The sequence below is a fragment of the Sardina pilchardus genome, chromosome 11 (genome assembly GCF_963854185.1).
Source record: "Sardina pilchardus chromosome 11, fSarPil1.1, whole genome shotgun sequence".
Lineage (NCBI taxonomy): Eukaryota > Metazoa > Chordata > Actinopteri > Clupeiformes > Clupeidae > Sardina > Sardina pilchardus.
In genome coordinates, this window is record NC_085004.1 from 27514284 (window position 1) to 27537633 (window position 23350).

General features: G+C 41.3%; 5 protein-coding genes across 11 annotated transcripts; 3 read left to right on the top strand and 2 right to left on the bottom strand.

Annotated features, from left to right (window-relative positions):
- The first annotated feature begins 182 nt into the window (after positions 1-182).
- hypk (huntingtin interacting protein K) lies at positions 183-2233 on the top strand. Its single transcript, XM_062549069.1, has 4 exons — positions 183-372; positions 1025-1080; positions 1342-1393; positions 1972-2233. The coding sequence occupies exons 1-4, from the start codon at positions 211-213 to the stop codon at positions 2065-2067; spliced, it is 366 nt and encodes a 121-aa protein (XP_062405053.1). The 5' UTR covers positions 183-210; the 3' UTR covers positions 2068-2233.
- A 677-nt stretch (positions 2234-2910) lies between these two features.
- On the bottom strand, positions 2911-6904 carry mfap1 (microfibril associated protein 1). Its single transcript, XM_062549592.1, has 8 exons — positions 6714-6904; positions 6036-6252; positions 5735-5870; positions 5417-5607; positions 4424-4693; positions 3970-4129; positions 3678-3767; positions 2911-3529 (listed from the first exon to the last, which is right to left on the bottom strand). The coding sequence occupies exons 1-8, from the start codon at positions 6793-6795 to the stop codon at positions 3350-3352; spliced, it is 1326 nt and encodes a 441-aa protein (XP_062405576.1). The 5' UTR covers positions 6796-6904; the 3' UTR covers positions 2911-3349.
- Positions 6905-7106: 202 nt separating this feature from the next.
- On the bottom strand, positions 7107-9463 carry hddc3 (HD domain containing 3). Of its 3 annotated transcripts, none has more exons than XM_062549290.1 (5): positions 9447-9463; positions 8637-8807; positions 8285-8340; positions 7926-8166; positions 7107-7519 (listed from the first exon to the last, which is right to left on the bottom strand). In XM_062549290.1, the coding sequence occupies exons 2-5, from the start codon at positions 8746-8748 to the stop codon at positions 7389-7391; spliced, it is 540 nt and encodes a 179-aa protein (XP_062405274.1). In that variant the 5' UTR covers positions 8749-8807; positions 9447-9463; the 3' UTR covers positions 7107-7388. The 3 variants fall into 3 exon arrangements, with proteins under 3 accessions (XP_062405274.1, XP_062405273.1, XP_062405275.1); XM_062549289.1 differs by lacking the exon at positions 9447-9463 and adding an exon at positions 8904-8958; XM_062549291.1 differs by lacking the exon at positions 9447-9463 and adding an exon at positions 8904-8939 and having other exon boundaries at positions 8637-8804.
- On the top strand, positions 9013-14890 carry vps33b (VPS33B late endosome and lysosome associated). Of its 3 annotated transcripts, XM_062549287.1 has the most exons (25): positions 9018-9036; positions 9182-9274; positions 9476-9602; positions 9727-9807; positions 10003-10064; positions 10190-10239; positions 10328-10395; positions 10534-10579; positions 10771-10865; positions 10970-11074; positions 11261-11351; positions 11716-11793; positions 11893-11966; positions 12050-12136; positions 12274-12364; positions 12577-12651; positions 12739-12803; positions 12954-13008; positions 13084-13130; positions 13227-13359; positions 13492-13565; positions 13689-13790; positions 13897-13972; positions 14107-14229; positions 14493-14890. In XM_062549287.1, exons 3-25 carry the CDS (start codon positions 9507-9509, stop codon positions 14564-14566), a joined length of 1848 nt encoding a protein of 615 aa, XP_062405271.1. In that variant the 5' UTR covers positions 9018-9036; positions 9182-9274; positions 9476-9506; the 3' UTR covers positions 14567-14890. The 3 variants fall into 3 exon arrangements, with proteins under 3 accessions (XP_062405272.1, XP_062405271.1, XP_062405270.1); XM_062549288.1 differs by lacking the exon at positions 9182-9274 and having other exon boundaries at positions 9013-9036; XM_062549286.1 differs by lacking the exon at positions 9018-9036 and having other exon boundaries at positions 9066-9274.
- Positions 14891-15259: 369 nt separating this feature from the next.
- Positions 15260-23147, top strand: prc1b (protein regulator of cytokinesis 1b). Of its 3 annotated transcripts, none has more exons than XM_062549822.1 (15): positions 15260-15393; positions 15993-16125; positions 16353-16475; positions 16830-17069; positions 17363-17533; positions 17858-18007; positions 18204-18351; positions 18700-18836; positions 18960-19055; positions 19269-19415; positions 19673-19786; positions 19959-20069; positions 20400-20576; positions 21106-21140; positions 22328-23147. In XM_062549822.1, the coding sequence occupies exons 1-15, from the start codon at positions 15383-15385 to the stop codon at positions 22374-22376; spliced, it is 1842 nt and encodes a 613-aa protein (XP_062405806.1). In that variant the 5' UTR covers positions 15260-15382; the 3' UTR covers positions 22377-23147. The 3 variants fall into 3 exon arrangements, with proteins under 3 accessions (XP_062405806.1, XP_062405808.1, XP_062405807.1); XM_062549824.1 differs by having other exon boundaries at positions 16052-16125; XM_062549823.1 differs by lacking the exon at positions 21106-21140.
- The last annotated feature ends 203 nt before the right edge of the window (positions 23148-23350 follow it).

The window sequence follows — 23350 nt, forward strand, 5'->3', positions numbered from 1 at the left end:
TAATAAAATAACTTTTCCACGATAGCTTATTTTAATTTCATAGACAGTAAAAGATCTTGAAAGTATCAAGAAAGATCAAGAAAGTATCTATCTATCTAGAATCTAGATACATTCTTGTACATTCACTGTGTGTTACATGTATATCATTCCGGGTCTTATGCGCAAATGTAAAGGAACGGTCTCTTTTTCTCCCGGACTCATCAGACAAACATGGCCGCAGAGGGAGATGTCGATTTGGACTTGGAAGCCGAGGAAAATTGCACTGGCAAGCCGGCAGAAAAGCCACGGAAACATGATAGTGGGGCTGCTGATTTGGAAAGGGTTACCGATTATGCCGAAGAAAAAGAAATATCAAGTTCCGATTTGGAAACGGTGAGGAAAACATAAAACGTGGTTTGAGGCCTACCGGTCAGCTAGCTGACGTTAGCTGTTAGCTCATATAGCTAGTCATTAATGTCGATACATGATCTTCTATCTAATATTTTTTGAGGAATAAAATAATTTAATAAACAAGTTAAGTTTGCTGTCCATTGTGATACAAACAGTGAAAATGGTCAGCTAAAGGTCACGTTAGAAGAGTAAAATAAGTAATAGTTAATGTGTGCAAATTCTAGTTGGCTAGTAGGCTAACGCACGTTGAATTAGCAAGTGCCTCATATGGCAGGGAGGGTGGCAAAGATTCTTCAATAGTCTTTGAATGTGCCAATCTTTTCAGGTAGCTGCTAGATAAAGTACTTTTTCGCAGTCTGTTATTGTTACTGGTTGGCCGAAATAAGAGACATTGTTTGCAGCCTATTGAAACTGAAGTAGAGAACTATTACATATCATCATAACCATACCATACCATACCATAACATACATCGGATATTGCATTGGTTTAGGTGATATGCCTATTCCGCTCTCGTGTAATCAGCTTGACTGTGTCAATCATAGATACGTACGATGTATGTCTATGGTGTCAATACTGTCTCTGGCTCACTGATGATATCTCTAGGAAGTTAACCATGTTTCTCTCCTTCTGAAGGCAATGTCCGTAATTGGTGACAGAAGATCCAGAGAACAGAAAGCAAAGCAAGAACGGTGGGTTTCGCTGTATAACATGTTCAAACAATAAATGAATGTTCATCTTGTATTATGTGCAGCAAATGCATACATTTTTACACATTTAAGTTGTATTATTGTTTGTTGACGCAACAGCAGACATTTAATTGCACCTGCAGAGTATAAGAGGTCGCTATGGGTGTCATTGCCTAATAAGGGAGGGCAGTCTGGAAGTTCAGAGCTGGACAATATACTGTAAAACTAATGATGACCGTGATTATTGGTTGTTGTATTTTACAGAGAAAAGGAACTGGCCAAAGTCACAATTAAGAAAGAGGACGTGGAACTCATTGTAAGTATCTAGTGATTTTTTTTATTACTATTTATTTATTTTAAGCTCTTGTGCTACAAACAGAATATATTGTGGAATACAGATCTAGGAAACAGGATGAGCTGGAAGGTCCAGTTTGCAGTTGTAATGAAATAGCTCTTTTTGACTTATTCTGCTAATTGCTCTGCACAGCCCCGGTTATTCAGTTTTTGTTCTCAAAGAAACTCAGGTGTTCATTCATAAACAGTTCAGTAACTGGTGAAATAAATCCTTTTGCTGGATCTGAATAAAACCCCAGTCAATCAACACAGTGTTTCAGGAGCATGGAAGGAAAGGGTGTAATGTAAATGCCTTTTGGGGTCTACTCCCCTAAAACTTGGATCATGCACATCTTTAACTATTTCATGTATCATTTTAATCCGTATGATTTAATGTTTGAATGTTTCAGAAATCCTACTTGCTCTGAATTGAAGTCATTCAACAAAAAAAACGGACATGCTCTATGCAGCAATAATATATAAACTAATGTGTAGGCTTGAGATGAACACATAGAAATGTGCGGACTGACAAATGACGTTGTTGGCGTTGTTGTTTCACAGATGGGCGAGATGGAGATTCCACGAGGCATTGCTGAGCGCAGCTTGAGGGAACACATGGGGAATGTGGTTGAAGCCTTGATTGCACTGACCAATTGAGAAACCCCACTGGATCACCATAGGAACATTTTTACAGCCTGATGGTCTCAAGTATCCAACGGCTCCGCCGTCTCATCTCCAACATCCTCACTCAGTGACTGAATCTCCATTCCACAGCTCACATCCCTTGTATTTGATCTTCTGTAATAAAAGTGACTTTTTAAGAGAGGATTCTTTTGAATCTTGGAACACCAACCTTGTTGGTCTCAGCCAATTATCCATTTACTTTTGCAACAATTCCCTGCTGAAAAAACCAGCCTGACCAGCTAAAGGTGGTTTGCTGGTTGACCAGCTTGTTAACCAGCTTGTTTGGCCACCCTTTGATGGTTAACCAGCTAGACCAGCAAAACTCTCGCGAAAACACACCTTCAGCTGGTTTACCCAGCTTATGATGGTAATTCAGCTGGTTTTGATTGTCGTACCACCTTAAGCTGGTCATTTTAGTTGGTGTTGCTGGTCTACATTGCTGGTTTTTACTGGCCACGCCAGCTTATGTTGGTCATTCTAGAAAACCAGCTTGACCATCTTTGTCAAGCTGGACAGGCTGGTCACCAGCATGACCATCTTAAACCAGCTGTATCCCAAACGACAGGCTGGTCACACCAGCACGACCAGCTTCCTCAGATGGTCACGCCAGCATGTCTAGCTGGTGGCCTAACCAGCTACACCAGCAAAGACCAGCAATAAGAACTGTGTTTTGGGCAAAGACCAGCTAAAACCAGCTAAAACCAGCTACCAGCCTAAGCTGGTTTCTTGCTGGTTTTTTCAGCAGGGTTGTCACATGAGCACTGGAAAAGGTAACCCAATTAAGCTGCTACCCGCTGGTGGAAAGAAAGACCAAAATCAGGTGGTTGGGTAATTTATTACCAGTTCAGAGCAACACATTGTACGAAGATGTTTAACAGCATGATACAAAAACCATACTCTAACGTTAAAACAAAAAATATATAGATAGAGCAAAAAAAAAAACAGTATAGCTGCAAATAGCTATTAAAATTTGTCACTGTACAAGTCCCAGAATGTAATGGGCCAGCTTCCTTTTCAAGCGCTGGGGTACTAAAACCCAATACAAAAGCGATTAGTTCAGCAGTCAACTATGATCGTCAACGGGGAACATGGCCCTTGGTCATTCCTGAAAAAATCCATCCTCTCTGGAGGGCAGCAGAATCTATACCGCTACTCCACATCCTCCATGGAAATACAAACACATCTGTGCAGTGGCACAAATACGAAGATGAGTTTGGAAAAAAAAACAGTCTGTTTGAGCCGCAGGTCTGGAAATTTAGGTTTTCCTTTTCTGGACGGTGGGACGGTCGAACACATCTCTCACGCCCCCGGCCTTCTGTTTGAAGAACTTTGTGTTCTGGGCACTTTCTTGAGCCCAGGCCGAGTCGAACGATGTTGTGTCCTGATCCACCAGATGAGTGTATTTGGTACGTCCTGAGCGCCCAAAGTTCTTGACCTGAAGACGAAATGGGGAACAAATTGTTTAATCAAAAATATTTTCAGATGTACATGTTCGGAGGTAGGATTAAAAAAAAAAAATCCTGGCCTTCATGATTTATGTAAAATGGCAATGGAAATACATGTACAAGTTTAAAAAGCCATACCTGCATGACTTTGGGAAGAATGGTCTTGTTGAAATGGTCCTCCAAAGTAGGCGCGCTGAAGTCCCTCTTGAAAACATCCTCCTCTTCGTTCTGCAGATAGACAAAATGCATAAGATAAATGCAGGGGGAGAGACTTCTAAAAAACATAGCATTTTTAGTTTACAGATCTTCAGACAATTTGAGCAATTCTATGTATCCTAATCAGTGTCCATATTGACCTTACATTTACAACACTACATGGTGCTTCTCAGTTTAGTTAGTAAGACGATATTTCATGTGTGTGGCCGCTCACCATGAAGAAGGCTCCTCTGTGGTAGTACTTCTGCAGGAACTTGTATTTGCCCTTGCTGGCCTTGTTGGTGACGACCTTGCCATTGTTGCGAAGCTCGGCTCTTCGTTCCTCCTCGGTCATGCTGTGGAACCTATCGATCTCCGCCTTGTCTTTCTCGATCCTGTCAGTCAGAACGCATGCGTCAATAGCCATTTCAATGACATCACCCGTGCTGCTGGTTTGCCTCCTTTGTATTCAACAGTACAACTAACTCTGTCATCACAATTCATCAGTTGTTAACAATGGAATATATTACCATTAGTAAGTCATATTAAGTCAATCTATCGAGGGTCCGAGAAATACTAAATATCATGTGGTAGCTATGCACTTTGATGCAAGCAATTAGTTACTAGGCATATAGCCCCACATGACGTCACCTTTTATGAACATGAGAGGAGAGAAGAAAAGCACTCACTGTTCTCTGGCTTCCCGGTCGCGTTTGATGCGCTTGAGCTCGCGCACTTTCCACGCTTCGTACTCCTCCTCCTCGTTCTCGCCATCCGTGTCCAGGGCGTCCAACGCCGCCAGCGTGCGGCGGTTCTCCTCAAACTCCTTCTTGGCCTCCTCCTCCACGATCTTGAGCGTGTAGCGCCGCCTCTCCTCCGCCTGCTTCTTGGCCTCCACCTCCAGCTCCTTCTGCTTCAGCTCCTCAGCCTCGCGCTCTGCCACTGTTACACGGTCCTTCCTGAGAGAGAGACAGAGACACACACACACACGCGTTATGCACACTTTATAGCCAACTGTATGATGAAGATTTTGGATTATGATAATTTTATAAGAATAATGACATCTGTGTTGACATTTGTGGGGAGGGAGCCAGAGTTCCACCAAATATCCACTACAAAAATTGTATCTATCATTACAGTAATTTCCTATGATTTAGCCACATTGGCTGTGTCTAAATCATAAGAACACACGCTGGGCAGTGTGCATTTCCCGGAAGTTACGTCAGAATACTGTCCGAAAGTCTCACTAGATGGGTACTTTGTTTGGAAAGAACGGTACTATCCAGCGTGTGCCATTGACAATTGGACACGGCCATTGTGTATAAGTCGCAGGGCAGTGTTTTATGCGAGTTAAAATAAACAAAACCATACTAATTCCATACAACTGCACCCGTGTATTAACCTCATAGGCGAAGAAATTTTGCAAAATCAATGTATAAGCCGCGGCTAATAGTAAATGGAAATTACAATAGAAAGCATGGTTTCCCAAAGTGTCCCCAATCATTTTTAACCCGCTTTACTTTCATTCTATTCTAAGAAGGCTATAACACAACTCATGGTGTCTCCAAACGATGATGCTTAAATAAAAAAAAAACAATCTTCATAAAGGTTGTAGGTGTTTTGACAGAGAACATACAATCATTGATAATATAACTTTTTTGGATTCTGGACAGAGTACTGACTTGCGGATGAAGACTGGTTTGAGACGGGGCTCAGCCTCGTCCTCGCTGTCTGTGTACTCCTCATACTCTGACTCGGACTCCTCCTCCTCCTCCCCAGACTTCCCCTCCTCCTCCACCTCCATCAGCTCCATCTCCTCGGTCTTCCTGTCGTGAGCACGGTTGCGCATCATGGCACGACGCCGCTCAATTTCCTGAAAGATGTTAATATAGGTTAATATTTCACAAAAAATTAGACACACAATGCAAAGTAAATGTGTATTTTATCATCATTCAGAACAGATACCATCAAAATGACAAATTGCTATCTGCCACACTCACCTCATCATCCACCTCCTCCTCCTCCTCTTCCTCCTCACTACTCTCCTCTCGTTCTGGGTGCCAGGTGCCTTCATCCGAGTCCTCGCTGCTCTCAGCCACTAGCTCAGGCTCAGCAATCTGCCTGTGTCGGGCCAATCTGGGGATCGCAAAGAAAACCATTTCCATTGAACACCAATCCCAAATATGACAGCCCTGATAAGTGGCATTTCAAACAGTTTTCCACAATTTTGATACTTGGTGTAAGTGACTCAGTGAAACAGCTTTTCAAAAGATAATGAACCACATGTAGAGGATGGCAAACCTTTCTTCCACATCCTCCGATACACGGTTCAACAGACGCCTTAGACGAGGATCAGATACATCTTCCTCCTCCATTTCCATCTCCGGCTCAGCATCTTTGCCCTTCTTCACAAACTGGAAGTCCTCCTCTTCCTCGTCAGAGGACTCCATGGGAGCGTAGTCGGGACGCTTGCCAGACACATAGCGCTTCACCTTCACCTTTTCCATAGAAATCTCGCCTGGAAAAGAGAAGGTACGACTTTGATTCAGAAGGACATGTCTATACAGGTGTCTATATAAGGCTTACATCACTATGCTGAATTAAAATAAAATGGGACAAATACACTAGGTTGGTTCTGTCCTTTACAATGAATGTTGACATCACTAGATATTGCGTTGTAGTGATTAGTCACCTGTTTGTGTACTCTGTGAGTTAGTTGTATGAGAGTAATAACCACAACGGTGATTGGTCTGCAAGCTGTCAGGCTTGCTTAACGTTGGCCTAGTTCAGCTAACACACAACATGGAACATGTTTCTATATATTTCAAGAGCCTGCTCATTAAGTGAATCGTTGCCTTCAGCAGTCATAATTAATGTTGTGTTAGAAAAATGTTCCCATGCGAGTTGTTATCATTGCGTTGTTGGCTGCTATTAGCATCGTCAGCCATATCGCTAACAATTTAGAATTGTTTACGTTACCTTTTTCATTTCGGATGGGTACAGCCCCGGCCGTTGACTGAATCGGCGGCTGCTTCATGTTGAGTGCGTCTCGTCCAGACATCTTAAATGAATGAACAGCCGAGTTTTAAGGGAAAACAAACGTTTTTTCAAAGAGTTGGACGTAGCTACCCCGTCGACTCGTTCTGCTCCAAGACGGGAAGTGCGTCACGTCGAAGGGACCGGATGTGCTTACACTCCCTGTAAAACTGTGCCAGCATTTATGTTCCTTCTCCAATAACCAATGAAATTTCAGTTCTACATTACTGTGCAGTAAATTCCTTGTAAGGCCCTCTTTTTATTATGAAGAATTTACATTTTAATACTTTTACAATCCAATATCAAATCTATACAAAATGACAGCAAAACTCAGTATCCGTGTTTTCAAGAATCTCAATTTATTCTGATACAAAAATAAATATTTCTGTCATCTGTCCAATGCAGCGAAAAGTAGACATATACAACAAAAATGACCAAAAAGATGTAAAGACTGATCTATTCACAGCCTTTATGATAGCATGACAAGTGTACCTTTCACAAATTAACATAATTGCGTTGATTGATATTCAGTCCTTCAAAAAGACACAGGCTAACTATTATCCCATTATTGGTTAAAGTATAACAAGAACAATTCAACCAAGAACACACACAGCTATATTAGATTCTAACAGATCTCTCCCTAAATAGTTGATCCAGTAAATCCTCAACAGCCGAGTTGGTGCCACGGAGCCCTTTGACTACCTTCGCTGCCCACTCAAAGTACTCCTGCACCCGCTCCGCTGACCAACCTTGAAATAATGAGAGAGTAAAACATTGCTACCAGTTAGAACCAACATTCAAAGGTGCAATCTTGCAATCTGTCCCTAAGTTTCTGGTTTAAATGTTCAAAACAAACGCAGATACAGTACTTTGTGATGAAAATATTTCAGACTACAGCATAGAGCTCTATGGAATGTTACTGTGATTTTTTCCTGCCTGATGAGGGTCGAAACGTTGCATTTTTCATTAAATGGGAGCAATTTATCAGTGTTGCGGACATCACATTCCTTCCCTGTGATTCTCCCCCCCCCCCCATGTTGTTGATTACCCAGTTATGATTAGCTCAGTTTTGTTTTTCATGCCACAGGAGATACCTTGAGAATGGATATGATTGCTTACATAGTTGAAGGGGTCTATACACAGTCAGCTACTCACCTTTGGGCGTACACCGGTTGAGGTCCCTAAGGTTGTAAAGCTTATCAGCCAGTTTGACCAGCTTAGCTTGTTGGCTGCAGTGAGGTGCGTGCTCCACCTGCAGACGTTTTCGCTCTTGTTTAGGTAAAGACTTGTCGTCTGTTACCTCCTGGACAATCCTGGCAACAGTTGGTCCGAAGACGGCCTCCAATTCTTCAATAGTAGTGTCGGTGTCCTCCACTGTGTCATGCAGCAAAGCTGCCTTGAACCAGAAAAAAACAGAATACCATTAATGACATCGCAATGAAATCTTATTCCTGTTTTCTTTGTTGGATCAGAGCCATATGCAGCAGAAGAAATGATGCAGAAGATAGGCCTACCTGTAAAGCGACAATGTCTGTGATCCCTCCTTCATGGCTCAAAATTCTTGCCACACCTTACACACACACACACACACACACACACACACACACACACACACACACACACACACACACACACACATTAGTTTTGGACAATTGGCCTCTGACAACCCACATGTTCAACCCTTCTTTTTCTGGGCCAAAATTGACCCTGATTGGACCTGTGTCCAATTCATTTCCAGAGCTGGGATGCAAAGCAAGATCAAGCGAGTTAACTTTCACCCTGGTCGAAGTTGACTTTACCCGAAAAATTCTGCTGGCCTCAACAACAGCATACAATTACACTGATAACAAAGGAAATGTAGCCTACCTATTGGATGATTTATATATGGTGTCTCTTCAGGATCTAAGCGGCGTTGATTACGATGTTTGTCAGCAGCAAAGTTGACAGTTTCGAGTAAAATTGCAGCATCTGAATTCATGCTGCCGTCAGTCAAACAGCAGCAGTCAAGTCGACCTTTGTTGAATTGTCAATCAACTACTGTATAAAAACAAAACGCATGTGACTTTGAACCAATACAGGCTTGGACAAACACAGTAATAATCGGATAATCAAGACGACCAAATGTTTACTGACCCAAAGATGTACAACCTTCCTAGTCAAAACTTTACTGTCTGAGCATAACGAAGATGTTACATGAAAACGCTTCCGGGCGGATACAAATCCCTGCAAAAGGTTTGTTCTCCGTTCGTGAGATCCAGGAAGGAAGGTAGGGTGTTCATCACTGTTTACTAATAGCCATTTCTGATGCATGCCATTAAGATTCATCCTAGCTTGCATGAGTTAATCATACATCAACATGAACGTGTTTAATATTGTGACACTATAACGTTGTTATTATCCTGACATAACAGCTGACAGATGATGCTAGCAAGCAGACAGCTAGGCAGCTAACAAACCTAGCCTGTTCATTTTGTGTCAGGAATCAGGATGGTATCATATTAGAGGTAATGGAGACAAAATATATCATATGTAATCATCAACTATGAAGTTACTTGTTAAGTATAAACTCCAGGTTAGCAACAAGCAATCAGTAGCAAAAGGTTGCTTTACAATGATAAGATAACGTTGACATTTTTGCCATTTAATTTCTGCAACGTTCACTGTTAGTCTACTTACCATCAAGCTATTGCATTATTCAATTGCAGCATTTCGTAGTTAAATCCCATCACATAACCAATGGCACACACGGGCTGGCGAGATGCTCCTGACCTCCCAGACTTCTCTTTACTCAAGAGACTGGCGAGGGATCAGCTGATCTACCTGCTGGAACAGGTACTCTTCCATTTGTGAACAGACCAGCATACCTCCCTTGGAGCCAACCTTGAATATGATATTACGGAATGAATGGTGTATAGATTTCACATTTTGATGTTGTTGTCTTGCCATTTGTTGAAAGCTGCCAGGCAGAAAAGACCTGTTTATTGAAGCAGATTTAATGAGCCCTTTGGATCGTATTGCTAATGTCACCACATTGAAGGTAGGTCTTGCCAATCTTTCTGAAATAATTCACCTGTGCTCCCTTATAAGATTGATTGTTTGTGGTTGTGAAATAAGATTACCACGTCATTATGTTGCTAATTGAGAATCCAATTAATTAGCATTTTCAGACATCATTCACATCTTACCAATCACTGTTTTTGATGTCAAAGTTACACTCCTTTTCTTTTTGTAGCAACATGAAGTAGACAAGCTGTACAAAGTTGAACACAAGCCTATCGTCAGCACTTCAGATCAGTAAGCTGTATTTTCCCTATCATCTGTGTTGCATTTATAAGTCAGACTGACATAGCTGCTTCTCTGCGTGGTGCTGTATCACATTCTGTCTTCACCTCACTGTCTTGCTTTCCTGTTGTCTGCAGACTCTGCTTCCTCATACGGCCACGAGTGCAAACTGTTAAATGGGTTTGTGGTAAGCATTCCTTAATACTGTCTACATTTAAATTATGTTGGACCACATCATCTTCATCTTCACTGGCTATGTATCTTATTCTTTTCAGAAATTGTCAATAAAGACAAGGCAGAAGGAAGATTTAGGAGATACAAGATCATATTTACCCCACAAAAGGTAGAAAAATACAACACTTTGGCTTGTTAGCATTACATCACATCACTAGTTCTTCCTCTTCAGTAACTCAGTGATTTTAATGGAACCGTATTGATTTATGCTCTTGAGGCTAATTTTGTGTCCTTATGTCATTTCTAGTTTTATGTTTGTGAAACAGTTCTTGAAGAGCAGGGGGTCTATGGCGGTAAGTGTAACTGTCACACACTGCATGTGTACAGTATATGTGTAATTCAAGTGGAGCTGTACTGCATGTACTGTATAGTTGAGTTATTTACATACTCTCTCATTTGTAGTCATCTATCTATTGGCGTTCTGTGTATACAGTGTGAATATGAATTTATCGTGTCATTGTAACACCCTGCCTCTTCTGTTCAGATGTGACGACAGATGAATGGGCCTTTTATCTCCTTCCCTTGGATGATGACATCATCAGTATGGAGCTTCCAGAATTCTTCAGAGACAACTTTTTGGTAGTGTCACAAACCAACAGAATATTTATATCGTTAAACTTCGGAAAAGAGCCTAAATCATTGATAAAGTATGGTATTACTCATCAGCCACGTTTTATTCACAGGAAGGAGACCAGCGATGGGTGACTACAGCAGGAAGTGCTCTGCACCTGTTGCACTCTCTCTATGGTCCCTTCAACAAGGTGTATGGGATTGGCCGATGTGCAAAGGTGACTTTTGTTGATATCAAAAGCTTGTTTAGACGTTTCACTTGTTTACCTGATATGTTTAAACGAAGCTGTTACAGTACAATTGCAAGCAGTTAAAAGAGTTTGTTATGTGATATTGTGAGAGAGTATTATCTTCCATTTGCACACATTGTTTCAACATTGTGGCTGTGTGTGTCTTTGTTGTAGATGGCCTATGAGTCTTGGAGAGAATTGCTGGAGGAGGGGGAACAGAAAACTCAGAAACCAGATATCGGAAATGTTTTTCTGATTGACAGAGGTAATGTCAAGTGTAACTGTGATTTAACTTGTATCATATACGCGCACATACACACACACACACACACACACACACACACACACACACACACACACACACACACACACACACAGTCCTGGGAGAAATGAAGAGACCACAGCACAATTTTCTAATGTCATTCTACGGTTGCTGAGTGACATTCGAATGAGTTCAATCAACTCATTCAAATGTCACTCAGCAAGCGTGACATCAGAAAAAATGTGCAGTGGTCTCTGGTCTTCTTTCCAGAGCTATAAGTATGCTGTATAGATGTATATGCTGTATTATTCATAAATGACTCTGATCACAACCATTTTGGTTTTCCCATTCTCTCTTTCTATTGCAGATGTTGACTTTGTCACTCCTTTGTGCTCACAAGTTGTCTACGAAGGTCTTGTGGATGACATATTCAGAATTAAATGTGGTGAGTGATTATATACTGGTAGATATATCAACAAATTATGAAATCAACTGTCTTGATTTTCTTCATTAATGAGTATGATGCTTTGTTTCTGGTCTCTAGGAAGTGTAGAGTTTGGCCCTGATGTCACTTCCTCTGACAAAAGTATTAAAGTGATGCTGAACTCGCAAGATAAGGTTAGCGACATGTTTGCATTTGGAAAAAGTCAAATTATTCATAGAAAATGGCCAGGTCTATTAACTCATAATTTATTCTCTAGGTGTTCAATGAGATCAGGAATGAGCATTTCTCCAATGTGTTTGGCTTTCTAAGTCAGAAGGCACGGAACCTCCAAACTGCATACGATGTAAGTTACAGTATAGGATACTGAATAGCTCACATATCACAAGATAAAGTGTACCCATATATTATTTTATTGTTATATTACAACCCCACCAGTCAGATTAACCTAATCATCTTATAAATGCTTTGTGTGTTTTGTAGAAACGGCGTGGTATGGACATAAAACAGATGAAGACATTTGTTTCTGAAGAGCTGAAGGGCTTGAAACAGGAACATCGGCTCCTTAGTTTGCGTGAGTTTGCTTCAAAGATTTATAATATTTTTTTATCTATAAAAGATCTGTAATAATTTTATTTTCTTGTGATGGAAGTGAGTGGAAATTTGTTTAGATGTATATTATGAATGTGTTCTTTTTTATCATACCCATTTTGATCTCTCAAGGACTTTTAAACAATTACAAAACAATTTGTAAAATTGATGGCAACTATCTGATGTTTTCTACAGATATTGGAGCCAGTGAGTCAATGATGAAAAAGAAAACAAAGCAAGATTTTCAGGAGCTCTTGAAAACAGAACACTGTAAGGACAGAATATGCATATTAAATATTATTCATATTTCTTCATACTTGCATAAGGTGTGATTAATTTCCTCCTGTTATGCCATAGCTTTACTTGAAGGTTTTGAAGTCCGTGAATGTATTGCCTTCATCGAAGAGCACATCAACAGACAGGTAAGTGTTTTGAAATGTTTGTTTCCATTCACATTGCAGCACACTGTTATGATGACTTAATACATCTACGGTAATTCATTATTGTCTAATCAAGTTATTAAACCACTGATGCAATGTTCAGCTCAATCTATTTTTCCTTGGTTACTGTAGGTTTCAATGATTGAAAGTCTGAGGCTTCTTTGTCTGCTGTCTATAACAGAAAATGGTGAGTTTTGTCAGTATCAAGAAAAAAATGTTGGGATAGAAGTCAGATCAATTAAGCTTTTGGTGCTTTTTCCAGGTCTGCTTCCTAAGGATTATCGGTCACTAAAGGCCCAGTACCTTCAAGTGAGTATAGTGGTTCAGAACACAAATAGTTCAGGATTCCTTTACATTTTTGTTTTGTTAGAGTCTCTTTCTAATACCCCTCCCCCCTCCTTTCAGAGTTACGGTATAGAACACTTACTGACATTTGCAAATCTGCGGCAACTGGGAATTCTGGTAGAGCAGCAACCAGGAGAGACACTGACAGTTATGGAAAGTAAAGTGGGCAAACTGGTCAATGACAAGACTGCAGGTAATATTTATTTCTATACTGCACATGATTATTTTGTGTTATTCAGACCAACCCAGTGTAAATTCACACTCACACTCACACTATAATTTGTCATTCCATTTTCCATTGTATTAAAATTATTTTTAAATGCAGGAAAGCTCTCTGAAACATTTTCGTCTTTGGCAAAGAAAAGTAATTTCCGAGCACTGAGCAAAAGACTGACTCTGGTATGTAAAACTTTTTACCAATCATACTGTTTCCTGCTGTACGTCCTAATTAGTTCATGAATTTATTATGAATATGATGATGTAATTGTTTTCCATTAATATTGACTTGCTCCATGTCCCAAGGTACCAAAGTCAGATGAGGAGTATGACCTGCGAGTACCCAAAGACATGGCCTACATCTTCAGTGGTGCTTATGTCCCTCTCAGCTGTAAACTGATTGAGCAGGTGGGTGTCAGCATAGGATTATGTACTGTAATGTCATCGTGACCACAGTACGGAAATGATCACGTTCAGTGTGTGATTGTGGACAACTGTTGGTGGCCTTTCACAGGTACTGGAGCGGGATGGCTGGACAGGATTAGAAGAGGTCACTCGAATGATAAGTGGCCATGAATTTGCAGTCACTGGTGAGCTCCTCAGTTTCTCAGGTTTAACCGTTGCTGTAAAGTTTCCTGCCATGGATGCTCCAGTGAAAAGAAATGATGATCAAGATCATGAGACGCTCACATGCTCCATCCATACCTTCTGCTCTGATTTCCAGCTGGAAGCAATGGAGGTGAGGCCAGGGTCAAGACTGACGCCCAGCGGATCATCCTGGTGATGTTTCTGGGTGGCTGCACATACTCTGAGATCGCAGCCCTGCGGTTCCTGGGCAAGGAGAGAGGTAGGCTACCGAGGACCCAGCACACACACCACATAAGATTAGACCCGATATATTACTCTTGAATTTACATGTTTTCCATACAGTCAAATTGTGCTTGTCAAAATCCTAAACATTAGTCAGTTGCTTGTGTTGCAGACATATACCCACACACATACAATCTTCAGATTTCCTTCCTTTATATTACAATAACAAAAAACACACACAGGCAAGTGTACTCTTCTGTGTCAGTTAAAAAGCCATTCACCATTGCTTCTGTCTCATAGGTCTGAAGTTCATTGTGGTGACAACAGCCATAACAAACAGTGGCAGAATGCTGGAGGCACTGCTAGACCACTGAGCATCGGATGATTTCTCCTAGTCAGGGAGAGTTTGACCAAACCAGGACCAAAAGAGGAGTGGACATTTCAGGGACTCTCCAGCCTTCCTAGCCCATGCTGTACAGAACTCTACACCTGTGCCGATACTGCTCAAGAATGATTCATTCTGTGCCTATGCCACTGGCTACTATAGATTCATCACCTGCAGACCAGTAGTGAGAAGGCTGAAGGAATTCAGGCCTGGGTGTACGCCACGTACTGAATGGACAGTCACTGGAAGATTATGTAAATGTATCTGCATATTTATCTTGGCAGTAACTAATAAAGGTAACCTTTTCCCTTGAGTTGTCATTGAAACATGCAATTCATCGGCACGCACCTATTAACATTGATGAAGTGAATTTATAAACAAATTGTCTGTCTGTTTTACAACAAATCGGAGTGACCAAATTCAGTGTTGCATTGCATACACCATGATGGTGAAACAGCATCAAAATATGCACAGTGTAAATGCATTCTCTCTCTAAAAAAACTGGGCGTTACACTCTCACTCTGGGTGTACACACAGTAGAACAGTGTGTGAAACATATGGGAGAAACGGTCGTTGATATGAACATGATCTCTGCGCATGCGTTGTATGACGTAATCGAAAAACTTGGTGACACATCCGCCTAGTTGACCAATGAAACCAAAACTTTTTTTTGATGCATGATTTGAATCGGACTGAGTGAGAGCCTGAAGCACATCAGGGACTTTACAGAGAATACATTTTTAAAATAACGTGTTGTTTGCTTGAAAAAACGAGTTTGGAAACAGTTCTGGACTGGCGTCCTACGATGAGGAAAAGGTAGGTTAGAATGCTTTCACGTCTGAATATGAGACATTGGAAAGATTTGCATGTTGAAGCTTACGTTAGAACTCTAACTCCAGTGAAGATCTTATTTACTGGCTAACGTGTCCATGTAGCTTCTAGGATAGCTAACGTTATAGAAATATATTGAGGATGTTTCTAGCCTGTAACGCTAATACATTATCTTTCTAATGTTAGACATGCGTTACTTGTGTCAATTAGATTCGGACAAAATCATAACGGTTAACTTACATAGTTAAATCATAAACGGTTGACACTTGACATACTCAGGTCAGTTTTAACCCCTACAAGTGTATGTTTTTGTGGCCGATTAATGTAGGCCTACTCACACATAACGTTAACTAGTTTCTGATATTTAAGTGTTGCAACTAACAACAACATCGGCCATCAGAACATTTATTTTAAGATTAGTCTTCACCTAGATTTGAACGATAGCAGTCATTAAACCATGTCTGACATACATATGACCTCTGTTTGTGCCTATGTGTGCATGCACTTTCTTAGGAAGGTGCTTACTTGTTAGCCTACTGGATGTAACCAAGGATGTGTTTTTGTCATTGTCTATTTTGGGGTAGTGAGGTTCTTGCGGCAGAATCTGTGGCGTGCCTCAATAAGGCACTATGTCATCTGAAAGGTATCTGGGAGGAAATTGGTATTCCAGAGGACCAGCGGCTGGAGCGAACAAATGTTGTCAAGAATCACATAAAAGTAAGTTGGATGACTATCTGTATACTTGCAACAGGTGCAATCAAGTGCAACAGGTGCAATCAAGTGCTGTAGGCCTACTTCTGTTAAAAAAACCTATTCTATTTAAAAACACCATCAAACTTTCATCATATATAAAATAGTCATCATAAACTTTAAGTTTCTGTTATGGAAACTCTGCATCCCATCCCCAAAACTGCCATTTAGTGTTAAATCTTGTTTCTTTGCAGGGGCTGCTTGATATGATGATAGCAGAGGAGGAGAGCTTGAGACAAAGGTTGATGGATAGCATTGCAACATGCCGCAAAGAACTGCAGAAACTTTGCCAGGAGCTACAGTTACCTGCTTTTGAGGTAAACGTTCGGTATAGTTTGTTATGGTCTCCTGCGGATATTGATGATGGACAATGCCTGGATATATTGGCAGACAACTGTGATGGACATTACATATTTATCCATTGGATATTATAGATAATGTCTAAAATCACAATGTACATGCACGATAAACAAGAGGATTCATGTAAGGAAGACCCATTAACAAAAGCAACAGCAACACTCACTGACTTAGAACTGTAGTATATTTGAAGGAGTAGTGCAATCAAATCTTTATTTGGTCAAATTCAACAAATTTCTCTCTACGGTTCTCTAACTGTCAGCTGTTGTCAGAATCCCAGACTGCCTTAGTTTAATGCATCTTCTGTTTCTTAGACGCAGGAAGATGAGAGCCAGACGATGCTTCATCAGGAGAAGACCATCCGCATGCGGGTGTCTGCGATGGTAGAGGAGAAGAGCCAGCGAATGAGGCACCTGAAGGCCCTGACAGACCAGGACCAGGACCTGTGTGACCTGCTCTGCTCCAACCCGTTCCCCATCGCCCCAGACCGGGTGCCCTCCACAGAGCAGCTGGAGAAGTACAAGCAGCACATCGCTCAGCTGTCTGCAGAGAGGGTGCGTCGGCTGTCATTGTTGATGAGACGGTTGACAGGGAGTCAATTGATGTGTACTTCCAATACACACACATTTTTAAAAAAAGGAAATTTATATTTTACTCTTACTTGAACTGTTAGATCTTTTGGAGAGGGGTGAAACTTTGAATTGGCAATTCCACTCCTTAGAGATAAAATTGAATTGTCAAGAGATGTTAATTGGAACTAACATGCGGTAGCCTTTTTCATACAGCTGTAGAAATCCCTGTTTTAGTCCAAAAATGTCAATACTTTGTGAATTCTTATTCTGTAAAGGAAAAGAGGCACAGCGAGTTTGTCGGGCTGAAGAAACAAATAGTCTTCTGCATGGAGGATCTGGATCAACTGCCAGAGACCAGTTTTGAGAAGGATGTGGTTTGCGAGGACGAAGAGGCTTTCTGTCTATCCAAAGAAAACATCAACTCTCTGAAACTCATGCTTCATCAGGTATGACTTGTTTGTTATTATTTATGATTTCACATTTAGTAATGAATAATTTGCATAGTAAAGTGTCTACATCTACAACATGACTTAACTTCTGACGGTACACTTCATGACAGTTCTGCCACTTTTCATCTGAGCCAGAGACATTTAGGGCACAGTGTTGAACTGAATACGATCTGAGTAGGTCTCCAGGTATACCTGAAGACCTGCATAATTAATTGATTAGGTGTATGATAATATTTGATTAAGGCCATCACACTGGCGATAGTACAGATGGGATCATATTTGAGCTCTCTGTAAGTTTCTGACTCTGAACACTGCGTGCAGCTGGAGATGCGTAAGGCGGAGAACGAGGCGGTGTGTGTGGCCTATCGGGAGAAGATCCAGCAGCTGTGGGAGAGGCTGCAGACCCCGCAGGAGGAGAGGGATGCCATGTCTGTTCACATGAGCCTGTCCAAGAAGAGGAACATGGATGCCGTAAGTCTGCACAGCTTGTCAATCGATCAGAATTGTTGAGTAATGTATGTCAGTGGTTGACCTGTCCAGATAGTTGCCTGATTTTGAAATATCTTCAAAACTCCTTATCTAATAATGCGGCTGTCTTACGTTTGAAGTTTAAAATGTTTTTTTCAGATGAGGTAACAAGGATGAAATTTTGTTTTAATGTTGGCAGTTGCAAGAAGAGTTGGTCCGCATGGAGGAACTGAAACGGAAAAATATATGTAGCGTCGTGACATCCATCCGTGAGGAGATCGCCGTCCTCTGGGACAAGTGCTTCTACAGTACAGAGCAGAAGCAGAAGTTTGGAGCCTACTATGATGGTAAATCAGAAATGAACAAATGCTCATATTTATAATGGTCAAAAGATTATTTGGAAAAGACACGAGAGCTCATTCTATAAACTTACGTTATATGTGAAAGGACTTAGTCTGGAGACTGTTTCTGGAGACGATTTCCACAGCTGCTGGTCACAGTGTGCCTTGTCATGTCCTGTGTCTAAAGCATACCTTACACTGACAAGATTTGGGAAAGATTCTTGAAAGATTGTAGTCTTTTGAGTAAAGCTTGAATGAGGGACATTAGTTAAAAGACTACAATCTTTCAAGAGTCTTTCCCAAATCTTGTCAGTGTAAGGTAGGCTTTAAGCTGTGCTCATCTTCTCGTTGCAGATGACTTCACTGAGGAGCTTCTGAGTTGCCATGACACGGAGATAGTGCTTCTGAGACGGCACTACGAGAGCCACAAGGAGCTGTTTGAGGGCACTAACAGATGGGAAGAGAGCTGGAGACTTTTCTTAGATTTAGAGGTTAGAAGAAGGAGTTCTTATTTGTTGTGCTTGGTGTTCTTATTGTGTTCCTTGTTTGTGTATTTTTAGCAACTGTATTTTATGCCATGGCCAATAGAGTTTTTATTGTTCTGCACCGATTAGAAAAAGGCAACTGATCCCTCACGGTTCACCAATCGTGGCGGAAATCTGCTGAAGGAGGAGAAACAACGCTCTGATTTACAGAAGAGTCTTCCCAAGGTAGAGATCTGATTGCATGCCTTAACTAAGTTATAATGACCGTATTGATAAGTATGCAAACTTATATTGACACATCCTGTTCTTTCTATCCAAATCAAGCAAGTCTCTGGCTTTATTTAGAAAAGTGGCATTCAACTGTCTGTTTATCAAGTGTATCCCCAAACAAGTTGCCATTAGAACTTCATATGCAACTGTGTTTGTGTGTGTGTCCAGCTGGAGAAGAAACTGAAGGCCCAAATTGATCAGTGGGAGCAAGAGCAGGGCTGTGAGTTCCTGGTCAAGGGCCAGAAGTTCATGCAGTATGTGTCCGAACAGTGGGAGCTCTACAGGCTGGACAAGGAGAGAGAGAAACAAGAGAGGGTAGGACTCTTTGTGTGTGTGTGTGTGTGTGTGTGTGTGTGTGTGTGTGTGTGTGTGTGTGTGTGTGTGTGTGTGTGTGTGTGTGTGTGTGTGTGTGTGTGTGTGTGTGTGTGTGTGTGTGTGTGTGTGTGTGTGTGTGTGTGTGTGTGTGTGTGTGTGTGTGTGTGTGCATGTCTGAGCTTCTATGCTTGTGATTTCACAGATCTAGGTTTGTCTACCCTGTGCGTGCTGTTCACTAATATCAGTTGACTTCACAGCATCTGAAGAAGAGCAAGCAGATAGAGGAGGACATGTTGTACGGCACCTCGGTCCGTTCGCCGTGCAAACGCAGGTTCCTGGGGTCAACCGCCACCCCTGGCAAAGCACGCAAGGTAACCACAACCAGGGATCTGGATATTATATACAGTACATGTGGATGGATGGGTTTGGGATATTTTTTTAACAAGGCTGAAAAACTTTAGCACTTGGCTTTGGCAGATGGTGTTGGGTGAAGGCACTACTAATCAGGGTTTTGTTTTGGTGTGTGTTTGTGTGTGCGTTCAGCTTAATGCAACGTCCACTCTGTCTGCTGGTACATCAAACAGCACCCGCTCCGTTTTCGGGGGCACAGTCTGCCACTCGCCGGTGGCTCGGCCTCCTATGTCTGTCAGCAAGGTCAGCACACACTCATTCATTCAGTCACACACACACACACACACACACACACACACACACACAGACATACAATACAGACACACCATTGCAGGCACAAGAATGGGTCTTTGGTGCTTCTGGAATTAACATGAAGTTATACACTTAACACTGCATTAACAGTTACATCTTCATACAGCAGAAGTAGTTTCATATTAACCTCTAATCCAAATGATGACCTTAATACACATGGATTTCCATACAACAATTGTTTGTCTTTTTAAAAATGTGTTTCCACTCCTGATCACATGTTAACTTGCTCTCCCTCCTCTCTTGTTGGCTGTGCTGGAGCAGGTTAATGCCCCTCGGACCCCAGTCAGAGGCAAACTCCCACGTGTGGGGCTGATGGAGCGCAACAAGGAGAACCTGTGCCCTCCCCCAGCCGTCAGTGGTGCGTCGCTGGGCAAGTCAGTTAGCCCTCAGCCTAACGCCAGCATTAACTCTGTCGCCAGCACCTATTCTGAGTTTGCGGTAATTTGGTCATTCTTTTCCCTCTGTAATCATGAGGCTCCTTTTCCTCTTATTATTTGTGTTTCCTTGTTTGTCTTCAGATATCATATCTGTTCCGTGCAGCAACACATAGCCTTACCTGAGGAGCGTTGGAATTCTTTGAACAGAGGCCAACATTTGCAGCGAATATGTCTTCTTTGAACAGTTAGATTTGAATGATTTTGTGTAAGCATTTCAATGGTATCCCTTCGTCCAGTGCCCCTTTGTGTTTGCAAAGAACTAGCTCCTCAGACTGTTTGAGTGTCCAAAGAAACTGAAGAAAACTGTTCATTGGCAGATGTTCACCTATGTTTGTGAATTTGAACGCATCTCTGGTCTGATGTAATATAGAAAACTAATATAAGCATTGACTGCTGAACATTCAATGTGTGTAAGTGCGCCAAGCAAGATAAAAGTCAGGTTCATAGACCCTTCTTTTTCCGTACTCATACAGAGTGCTGTAGTGGGAGTCCATTGTCCTAAACACATTTTTTACTCTTATTTGTTGTAGAAGGAATGGACCAGTGGTGAGTCCGGCAAATCCAGGTTTGTTGGACTATAGCATAGAGATTTTTTTTTTTTAAAAGCATAATCTTATCCACATCTTGACTCACTCAGCCTCATGCGTAATGGTCAGACAAAAATATCAAAACTTCTGGAGTCTGTTCCAGTATGTGGTTTACTGGCTGTGTTCAAATTAGCTCAGAATAAGAGGTGAACCACTTGATAGAAGATCACTATGATCTCCTCCCAGCAAAATTAATGAAGTCCCGTGGCTCTTTTTTGGTGGTTTTATGGCTCACTTGGTCACTAAACTGCATATGTGGAATACCCTCTAGATCATTACCTTCTCACTGAGAAGTTCTCCATGTATGCTGTTTCCCCAGTCATTTGTCTTGATGTTATCGTCAGGGTGTGTGTGTGCTAGTTTAGCCACTGCTTTATGTTCAGAGATGGGCTGTGTGTTGCTGCTCTCTTCTACCTCTCCTCTCTCAGTGAATCACCTTTCTGTGGGCTGAAATGACTAACCTGTAGACGACTAACCTGTGATCGTCCCTTCTGTGATGTGTTTGATCTAACTCCTTGGATGACCACTGTTTATGTTCCCTCCCTGTCTCTATAGGTGCCTCTCATGCAGCGTTTATACGTCCTCCCCCGCTCCTCGGGCCTCGATCCTCACTGATCTACATAGAGAATGATGGGGGGGAAACAATGGGATAGTCTATCCAGTGTTAGTTATAGATCAGTGGGAATGCCCCTCGAGGATCAAGCATCGAGGATCGAGGAGGCATGTTGAGAGGCACCCAATGAATACTGGTTGCTCATGAGGCTGCACTTACTCCATTTTAATGGGCCATGGCAGTTTAACACATCGTTAGCCGTAATACTGACTGCATGGCTATTAAGTTAATCCTTTCCTAGCCATTGAGGCTAAAAGGGCTGGTGCTTATGTCTGGTTTCTGTGGTGCTAAGCGGATGAGAGTTGTAGACTACATCCCCCCCTACATGGGACACCAGTCCATCACAGACAACCCTCAGCTGGTACCCATTTTTACATTTTTTTTAATTATCATTTTGTTTGGACTTGTTGGGTCTGAGATTGCAGTTAATTTCTTCACCTACAAGCGGTGTTTCACACTGTAAAAGTTCAGATTACATTAAATTCTCAGACATTATATTACAGCTTAGTTGGTATTAGTATTTAAGGAAACATTTTGCTTTGTGTTTTACAGCGAGACCTCTCCAAAGTGTCCCAGTCCAAGTGTGTGGCCGAGATTTTGAACTCAACCGTCACTCACCTTTAACCTTGAACCCATGACCTTTTGAGGAAGGAAAGAAAAGGAAGAAAAGATGGAGAAACTGGCATACAGAGGAGTGAGTGAAGCACTCTTGATTTGAAATCATTGCTCGTTCAAAATAAATAAGCATTATGTTTATGTACATACAGTATATGAAGGTAATATATTGAAAATATTGGGCCTGCTTGCTTTGATGTTACTAATAAAACACTGTATTAAGGCTGTTAAGGCCAGAATTATTCTGGTTAGAATGAAAACATGGTGGTACACTAAAAAGTATTTAGAATACATTCTAACAAGCTAGCATAATATCCCTTTTAATCTTGTCTATTGCGAAGGGCTTTCTTATTTATCCAAGTTAAGTCAGTGCATTTGTAGAAGGATGCACATCATGAGTATTTTGCACATTGTTACTTTGGACTATATATTCAATTTATTCTCCCTCCATGACACTTTGTTTTATTTAAAGCTATATTTTATGTATGTGTTTGGGTCAAAACATGTCTTGTTTTATGTAGTATGGTTTCCGTTATCCCAAAAAACTGGTTACATTCTTGTCTGTTGATGTTTCAACATGGAAAAGATTTTATGTTAGTTTTTTTTTCTGTCCTGCTTTTTTAAATGAATGTTTGTTTTTCTTTGATCTGATCCAAGTGTCTTCCATTCATGTATTATAAACCTATGTAATTTTATGTAAATGTAAATTTAGAAAAAATCTTTTATAGCAAAAAATAAATGAATGCACTTGAAATCATTTAAATCTGGTGTTGGTCCCTCATTTCTTGCTCTTTGTTCAGATTTAGGTTGGTCTTGTCGATTGATTACCCTTGCGGTAGTGATGCGCGGTTCAGCCCATTACCCGCGGATATCCGCGGGTTTACCCGCGGGTCGGGCGGATTTGGGTAGGCCTAATAGTTTTTTCTAAATATTGCGGGTGGGTCGGGTCAAAAAAGTAAA